The sequence below is a fragment of the Belonocnema kinseyi genome, chromosome 2, assembly GCF_010883055.1.
Source record: "Belonocnema kinseyi isolate 2016_QV_RU_SX_M_011 chromosome 2, B_treatae_v1, whole genome shotgun sequence".
NCBI classification, from domain to species: Eukaryota; Metazoa; Arthropoda; class Insecta; order Hymenoptera; family Cynipidae; genus Belonocnema; species Belonocnema kinseyi.
Window position 1 is genome coordinate 6843656 of NC_046658.1, and position 9992 is coordinate 6853647.

The 9992-nt window shown below is 36.5% G+C and overlaps 1 protein-coding gene across 2 annotated transcripts in view; it reads right to left on the minus strand.

Annotated features, from left to right (window-relative positions):
• LOC117182362 (protein Smaug homolog 1) overlaps positions 1-9992 on the minus strand; it is a 127548-nt gene that overhangs the window by 40067 nt on the left and 77489 nt on the right. For both annotated transcript variants that reach the window (XM_033375556.1, XM_033375565.1), the window contains 2 exons: positions 7278-7649; positions 7033-7192 (listed from right to left, as the gene is read on the minus strand). In XM_033375556.1, coding sequence (XP_033231447.1) covers positions 7033-7192; positions 7278-7649 — 532 coding nt within the window. The remainder of the gene's footprint in view (positions 1-7032; positions 7193-7277; positions 7650-9992) is intronic.

The window sequence follows — 9992 nt, forward strand, 5'->3', positions numbered from 1 at the left end:
GGAGCTGTTTGATGCCCTTATAACACCTGATATAGAATGCCCAACCATCACTACCGAGGTGAAAAAAGTATTTAGAGGTATAAAGAACTATTCCGCTCCGGGACCAGATGGTATCAAGACCTTCTGGTGGAAGAATTTTCCTTCAACCCATCAGCTCATATTTAAAGTCGAAAGAGCCAATTCCGGAGTGTTTGGTGGAAGGGCGCAGAATACTCCTGGCGAAAATAGGCAACTTAGCTAACCCGAAGAATTGCAGACCAATCACTTGTCTGAACACACTGTATAAGATATTCACAGCTGTTCTGAATCATAGGATTGTTCGGACAATTGAAACTGTGTGGCAAGAAATGTATGAAAAACGCGGCTCAAAGAAAGGCGTAGCAGGATGTCGGTAAAACCTGCTCATCGATAGATATGTCTGCAAAGATGCAGCATACTACCAGCGTGACCTATCGATGGCTTGGATTGATTACCGCAAAGCTTTCGATTCGACCTCCCATAGATTTATCATCTGTCTACTGGAAAGCTTAAAGGTTCACCAGCAAATCGTGAAGTGCATAGAGAGATGGATGCCGCTTTGGAAAACCAGATTTACTATCTCATCTGGAAAAAATCGTGAGACAACTAACAAGGTCACCTTTCAGAGAGGTGTCTTTCAGGGCGACACAATGAGCCCACTTTTTTTTTGCCTCACATTATTGCCACTATCTCTAGCGTCGATAGAAGCGCTATACGACACCTTTGCACTGGAGAGTCTTATTCATACCTGGGCGTGCTACAGAGCCGCATTCAGGATGTGACATCTATAAAGGATACTCTCCGAAGCTGATACAAACGTCTCGTCCGTAAAATTTGGTCTTCCGAACTGTCGGCGAGGAACAAAGTATCTGCAATGAATATGGTTGCCACCCGGTAGTACTAAATTCATTTGGAGTGGTGCCATGTTCGAAGAACGAGCTCAAATCCCTTGATATCGGGACACGAAAGGTTATGGTCTTCTATTCCGCGACTCTACATCTCACGTCGTCTAGGTGGTCGCCGAATATTGAATGTTGAATGTCTTCGCAACTGGGTTATTCTGGGTAGAGCACATAGAGTGGCAAATGGAGGAGACCCTTTTCTTAAAATATTCAGGAAGCACGAAGAAGTGGGCAAAGGAGCGTTTCTGTTCAAAGCAGCGGAGGAGGCTGCTGAAACAATCGGAGTTAACTTCAGTATTAGGGGTGCGCAAAATGCATCAAATCTTATCTATCTCGAGTACTCACTCCTGAAAACCCCGGATTAGAAAGCACAAGAGAAAAACTTCCGTGAACAGCTTCTCGATAAAAGGATGCACGGCATCTTCCACAGCAATGTGGAGGATCAGTCAATGTCGTGTGAGCTAACTTTTGCTCTCCTTCAATCACCGGGATTGAAGTCTGGCACGGAGGGCTTCATTTTGGCATGTCAAGACGGTGTCATTTCCACCTTTACATACCGTCGCCGGGCACAATGCGGCACTAAGAGTGCTTTATTACCATCTCTGTCACTCTTACGGCATTAACCCTAACATCGCTCCTCTAAATGCTCCTTGGGAAATCGAGTCATTTATCGAGAATGAGAAGTACCGCATATACTGGAATTTTATAATCTCGACAATTGTTTCTGTTGCATGCTCGAGGCCTGACCTGGTTCTTCTTGACTTCTAGAAGCGAAACATGTTCGTTATCGAATTTTCGGCACCAGCAGACAAAACCTGCATAGCCCAGGAGAATGAAAAGAAAGAGGGGTATAGAGACCTTATAAGAGAGTTGCGATGATTTTGCCGACTTTCAATGGTTATTAGCCTGAAAGGCATCCCTGTGTGTGAACAATATGCTAAAAAATTTGCGGGAAAAATGCACAAGGCGGTCGTCCTTGGGTCGCTCCGTGTCCTCAGGGTGCACGAGACTTTTGCCGGATCATCGTATCGATTCCGTTACAGACAGTAACCACCTATCTCACGGTCGTGAGACGTGGTTGTGGCTGAAATTTTACCGCGATTTCGCTGGGATCGGGTGCAGTTTTTCAGATTAGCCCCGCTCCCGGCGAAATCCTGCGGTTGTCCTTATAACAAAAATCTACTGATTTTTTCATAACTGTCGTAATACATGTTAGAAATAATTGAAGCCCAAAAGACCTTGTTACCAAACAAATTTAATGTGGGATACGTAGAAAATAGTATAGGTTTTAGTTTAAAATATCTTCCATCATACACGTTGGAAAACTTTCATTTTAAATCACAAATAAAAACTCATTTTCGACTGTCACTAATATACAGAAACATTATTTTGTAAAAAAAAAATTTTTTTAATTCCTAGTATATTCTTGTCTTCTAACCGGTAACAGTATATAACATAGCTAGGAGCGAAAGGCAACTATTTCTGACCAGTGTAAAGTTTGCTGCTCAAGCGACGGTAGGGCAGCAATGCACACGAGTCAGGAATCGGCGCTGTTCGCTCCTAGCTACGCACAATATTTTTCATAAGAAGCGCATCAAAAGTTTGACCTTCGTTGCCTCTTGAGTGATTTGCAGTCGCTTGTTCCAACTTTCTAGTCTAAGATTCGAGCCAGATTACTTTTTACTACTGTTGCGCTTGCGCATTTCAATTCAGAATTACTTTCCATAACTGCTGGAATCATAATGTCACTTCATTATGATTTGAAGCTTGAGAGACTTGATTGTGATTAGTGAATAATGATAAGACAAACTGAAAGTGATAATATACCATAAACGACTAATAATTTACCCAAAATTTCCGAAATTTGTAAATGCCTGAATTTTTCAATAATTTAGCGATTTTTCCATAAATATTCGGGAATATAGCACTTGCCCACAAGTTTCCGTAAATTTTTGGATTTATTTCAAAAAGCTCTGAATAACTTAAATTTCTGAACATCAGCGATAATTTTACCCTAAATTTCTTAAAAAATTATTTTGATTGATTCTCAAAACTAAAATCATCGGGTCATCCCCGCTGGTCTGCGCATAGTTCACAGCCCGGCTTCAGCTCGCCTCAAACTCGCATTCGACTCGCCTAAAACTTCTCTTCGATTCGCCTCTGGTTCGTACAGCAAACTTCACACTCGTGTGGAACTGCCTACTTTCCGTACTTGAAGCACAATATACTATTTTCTATAGGTATATCGAGAAAAAGAGGACATTAAACTTAAAAGCTACGAATCGCTGGAAAATTTAAATTTTAAACGTACATATTTTCTATCTAATTTTATCAATATACTTTATTATTCTTCATATGTAATGCATAACGTTGTGATTATTGAAATAAATTTTTAAGGTCTTAAGATTCAATTTTCTATGAATTTATTTGAAATGCATATTTTAAATTAATTTATCAATTAGTACAATGTTATTGGCTAATTAATTTAATCCTAATCATTTTAAGACATGAATATCGCAAGCCGAAGAATTTTAGCTGACCATCTAACCCAGAAACCAGAATATACTTTTGTGAAGTTTTTTGATGCGCTGATTTTGAATACAAGTTCCAAATTTCTCATTTGGCTCTCGTTTTTTCGATGTCCTAACCTAAATGTGACAAAATCTTGTTTTTTTACATATTTGAGGTTACCTTACACGGCAAGTTAATTTCTTTGACGGATCTATTAATTGGACCTTAAAGTACTAGACCTCCTCTTTAAACGCACTTAGATTTGTTTAGATATCTTTTTTCGTCTTGGAGAAATTGCATGTTCTAATTAAGTGGTTTGACTTATTTCTTGATCTTTGAATATACGTACTAACAATATATTGCACCATAAGCTCTCCAACACGAAAAAAGAGGCGAAAATTCCTGAAAAATGGTACTCGGTTGTTTTGGGGTCACTGAATACGAATATGATATCAGAATATTGAGATTTTCAAATCTCAGATTGCGGTTTTAAAATGGCAGATTCAATTTTACATATAATATTCGAAAATTGAGAAGTAGGTTGGTTGGTTGTATTGATGGGCGGGGGAGCCCGTGATGTCCACCCCTGGCGCTCAAACTTAAAAGTCTATTGTGCCACACCCGTGTAAATTGCTCGAAAATGACCAGCGACCAGCGTGTGATAGTCCCCTCGACATGGAGCCTCTTCGCATGGAAATCGCTGATTCTTTTTCGAGCCTCTCAAAGTCGCTCAATGATTTCCAAGGAATAGTCCCTTGAGTGAGGCCTAATTAATAGACTCGTTAAAGAAATTTAACTTTCCGTGTAACGTAACCTCAAGCAGGTTGAAAAATGACGATTTTAGCACTTTTAGGTTCGGTTATCTCGAAAATCAGAGCCAAATAAGAAATTTGGACCTCATATTCGAATTCAGCGCATAAAAACTCTTCGAGAAAGTATATTCTGGTTTCTGAGTATATATCTTGTCGGCCTGCGATTTATTGATCAAGCTATTGGAGAAATACAACAATTTTTAGATATTAATATTAACAAGATCATTTCTCTTATCAATTTTACATCCTAAAGTTAATTTTTACGCATATTCATTCTTTAAACAGCTTTGAATTTCTTTTTTTCATGTAAATTATACTTTTTCAGACATCTTTTCTGTACCTCAGTTTTAAATTTAATTAAAATATAACAAATGTTCGAGTATTGCAGATATAGCAATTAATACCAAAAATTTGTATTTTAAATTTAAAAAAAACAACTTTAATACTCTTAATTGTGAATCATTACTATTTTCTAGGTACACATTTTACTTTCTGGCGTCTAAAATATTCAGTCACCCAGTGTTTAGGTTACGCGCTGCGTAACCAGGTGTAAGCAGTTATTACGAAAATGCTGAAGGAAAACAAGAGGAAGCGTTTATCTCTCGAAGAGACATATGAGATTTTAGACGAAATTAAATTTTAGGCACGAAAATAATAACAATTTGAACATTTTAAAGTTCCTTGATTGATTCTTTAATTTAGTGTATTGAAAATGATAGCTCTAATTTACATTTTTCAAATTGAATCTCAGTCTTTTTTAGTCTATAAATCATCAAAGTTAAAAATTCTAAATTTGAATTTTATTTGCTTTGTTTTTATGAAGTTTGTTTTTCGAGCACAAAAATTTTCACGTGCATTAAGATATTATAAAATCAACATGGAAAAAACACAAAAAAATACTTTTTAAGACGAAACTCCGACAGAAATTATTTACACGGCCCTGATTGTTTATAGTTTGGCCTAGCCGCTGAATATGTCCCGTCGGGGGCAGTCCACAATGCGGTTTCTGTGAAAAGTCAAAACGCTTTTTCATTTACTCCAAATTTAGGATAAATTCTTCGTTCGAAATGGGAGAATTCGCTAATGTCATACACCGAGACTCAGTAGACAATCCCAGAGATAAGAAGAACTTCAGTAAAGATGTAGCTCTACTATAGAAAAATATTGCACATCCCTTGCATTTCTTTAAACTTATACAGGTTATCTACCATTTATTTATATCTGAACATTTAATTCAAGATAATTCAAAACTTAAACTCCTCTTAAAGTCCAACACTAAGATTCAATTACGGAACTCTTGAAAATTAAAAAAAAACCTAATATTTCATCGATCAAATTATGTTTAACACACTCTTAAATGTCTCCGATAAAAAAAAATAGATGAAAGAAAAAGCAGGCAACCTCCAAATCCCCTTCCATATTTATGACGCTCTTTTTTATTTTTTTTCTTATGTATTCACAATAAAAAAATTTTTAATCTTGCAACTTTTCGCTGTTCACTGAACAGCTTTTTGAAGGCAATAAAAACGAAGTATTCAACTAGGCAAAACCCATGAAGAAACCATCATGTTATCCCTGAGATCTAACAGAGCATATAACAGAAACCACGCCCAAAATATGTTATGAATTACAAATCTCAACAGAAACATAATCAGTTAAGGAATCTGAGTCAAGTAATCTAAGTAAATTCTGGTTAAATGAAAAAAAAACTAAAGGAAATTCATTTAAATTCATTACTGAATGCTATTAACCATACTATCATAAACATTATTTAATTACTGAGAATCAATTTTCAAATTTAAAGATAACTTATTTTTCTTTCTACTGTAAAGAATTTTCATAAATTCTCTTTCCCTCTCATTACGTTCATAATGAAAAGTTTTAACACTGGCCCACTAAAAATTATGATCAGCACACTCCTTTTTATGCCTAAAACAGAAATTCTGAACATTGTATGTATGGTATTTTAAACTTTTTCAACATAAAATGAATAGTTTTCTAAATTTGACCAAACTATGGAAGAACAAAGGTATTTTTAGTATCTGCAACTGAGCTATTGTTTTGTTTGCTAATAATTTATTCAATTCTTATTAAATATAGGCTTCTCATTCCATTATTGTGGGTAATGGTTTAAAAAATAATATCCCCAATAATATTCCAATTTCCTTTATGAAACGACACATGGAAAAAAGCCCTTGGATAAATGATTTCAAAGACATCAATAACTGCTCATAACTTTGTGAAAGGACTACATAAAAAGGTATTTTCTACATACCGAAAATTAAAATTAAAAGCATTGAAACATTGGTGATTTTTGAAAAGGTTTTTTATTGTAATTTAGGAAAGAGAATTGAAAAATAATAAATAAAATAGGACGAAAGAAGGAAAGATTCAAGGGGATTTTGAGGAAGCCATTTCCCTCCTTTTTCCTTTTTTTTTAAAATTTGAATGTAGACATTTGTGTTTGTTGACCAAATTTAATCTTTAGATATTCATTTTAAAAATCACGATTATTATTTTTATCGGAACAATCAGGGTGATTATCATGACGCTTACTTTAAAATTGTTATTAGGTTCATTTTTAGATATGGATAAAATTTGAAATTTTCAGGTTTGGTTCTGTACACCCGGTTAATAATTTGGGCTCTGTGAATGTAAAGTGCTACACTCGAACACGGAAGTATTGTACACTTGAACGCCATATTAGCTAAAAAGTAAAAGAGATATCTTTGGAAAAATGTGTTGAAAATTGCTGTGATTATGTAGTAAATAAGAAAAAAAGTCTTTACTTTGAAGTGAGCCTAGGATTGCCAAGCCGGCTTCGCCACTGTTGGACCTTTTCCTTTTGATTCGGTGTGAAGCAGTCGTGTTGCAAGACTTTCTCCAAAATATTGATGCACGTACAGATAATTCCATCGTCAACGCTGTCCAAAGCAAGTCTGCTGCACACTGTAAATACAAAATTTAAGCAGCAATATTTAAAGCATTTAAACATTTAAATGTGGACTGAATAATTAATTAACTCAATGCTTACATTTGCCAATAACCTTAGTGAACTGAGAAGGAATGTCTTGAAGATCATTTTCTTGGCTAGGTTTGAGGGGTGTTGTCATGATGATCTTTAATTCGTCCAGAGTATGAACCAAAAGAGATGAACATTGAGCGAATGTAGATGATTGAGTGCCATCACGAGCCGATTGCAGAAGATTTTTTTCCAAATTCAGAAGTGTCGTGTACCTTTGTTGCAATTTAGCAATGGAAAGCGCCAGCTTGTGCCTCGCTCCTTTTGTTACGCCTTGCTCTGCCAATTGTTCCTCCGTCAGTTGCAGCATCTCGTCGTAGTTCAGAGTGGCGAATAAATAACTGTACTTGTGGAGGCGGAGTGTTTTCAACCATGCAGAAACATCTAGAAAATATAGCTTTTTTATTTACAATATACTGAAAATAAATTAAATATATTGTGTAACGGGGTATATTTATCACGTGGGCCGAACCGGGTAATGGCAATTTTTATTTGTTAACGCGGATAAAATGGAGCTTGTAGTTTTAAACATACGGAGAAAACTTCCAGATTAAGCAAAAAAACGCACATTCTACAGCAAGAGAAGTAAAATTTTTTAAATCAGCGAAATATTTTTATCATATTAGACCCAAAATTAAAGTTTAAACTTTATGATAATTTCGATGCTAAGATAGCCTTTTGGGCCCGTAAAGGCATAATTGGTGAAACTTCGGACTTAAAACTCAAGATTTCCCATTGGTTACATATGATGCTAATCAGAACAATGATTGTATATGCATCTGCGATCTTTATGCCAGGAACTGAACTGGTCAGTACCAAGAAACAATTAGGAAGTCTTGAGGAAATAACCTACATGCTGCCAGTAAATGTATACAAAGCGACAATACGATACACGAAATGCTACCTGATTTTACGTTCAAGAAGCTAACATTCATGAGGTTTTATTTGACTATAAGCTCTTAATACCATCTGTTCTCGCAGCGGAATAGTTTTGCAGGCTCATAATAGTATATTGTGTAGCTAGGAGTGTAAAAGTCCTTTTATCCGAGAGTAAGTTTACAATAACGAGGCCTAGACGCGCGCGAAACACGAGTCGAAGCCGAACTTTGCAAACACGCGAGAATAAAAAGACCTTTGCTTCATTTGTGCACACGATACTGTATGTAACAAAGGTATGATTTACGAGTTCATTAAGTTTGACATTTGAGGTTACGTTGACGTGTTCTATAATTGTAAAGAGACGACAGCAAATGCGCATACGCAGAGAACTATTATGTTCTATTAAGAACTATTATGAACTATTATGCGTGGTTTAGTGTACAATTATGATCATTAGATGATCATAATTGTACATTAAACTACGCCGCAATATGCGCAGTCGCTGCTCATCCTCCTCTTGTGTAAACGGCTACGTTTAGAACTAAGAAGACGCTGATAAAACACATAAATCATGCCTGTGTTACATATTTTTCTCACCTATTCGACGCTAATATGCGAACATTCTTCCTCAGGTGATATGATGTCACAGTACAGCCCTCGGAAGCTAGATACGTTCTCTGTGTTTTCCTTCAACAAAAGCTGGACTTTTTAGATTTCTCTCCAAAATACCCAATACGCCGAATACCCGAATACGCCGTAATCGTCGCGTGTGATTGAGGCCAGACTTGTCTTAACGGGAAATCTCCCGAATAGCTCACTGTATCAATCTTGAATAAATCGCTGTGTCAATCTCGAACAAATCGCTGTAACAACCTTCGAAAAGTGTTTGTCTTATACTTAAAACAGACTCCCGAGGGTATTCGGGGTTTCCCTAAGACGTGAATGTTAGCAAAATTTAAATAATTCTTTTCAGTTCTCGACCACATCGAGTGTTAATAATTTATTGAATGTCATTGTGTTTCTTTTGAGTGACCTTTGGGTTTCATTGTTGATAGAATGGTTTGCACCCAATGCTTATTCCTCTAGGAATTTTCCTTCCGTTCTGAGTGTCGTACCGTACCTTTTCGTTGGAGTCGGTACTCAGGTAGTAGCGTGATGTCTCTTTGTTTAGCAGACTTGGACCCATTTTTCTTGCGAGTTCAGTGTCAAACAAGCTTCTAAAGAGTGTGGGCTTTCCGATTCTTGAACTAGTTTAAATCAAGTGTGTTTTTAGAGACTATTAAATTAGTATTTATTTAAAGTTAGTATATCCTTTGACCATTCAGGTCTTTTAATTCCATTCCTAAAATCTGTGTTTTCTTCTCTTTCAGTTTTGTGAAGTGACTTTCCCGACTCGATCTTCTTCTGGTGCTGTGCGAAGTGACGAGTCGGATAACGTATTACTTCCGGTTTCATCGGGATCGAACGTTCGGTGAACGATCATGGTCGTAGCTTCCGGAGGTAACATCGAGGATGATCGGGCCTCTTAAACAAAATCTTAAATAACTTTCTTCCGGGTCCTTGAGCTTCAGAGGATATCTGGGTTTCCCCTCAAAAGTGAATGTTGACGAAACGTAAACAATTATTTTCGGTCCTCAGTCACATTAAGAATGATCAGGTGTTTTTCACAAAATCTTAAATAACTTTCTTCCGAGTCTTCGAGTTTCACGAGGATATCTGGGTTTTCCCTAAAAAATGAACGTTCGCTAAATTTAAATAATTCTATCCGGTCCTCCTTCACGTCGAGGTTGATCGAGTTTTCTAGAGCCAACCTTCCGGTTTTCTTTCAACACTAAAAATCGTTACACA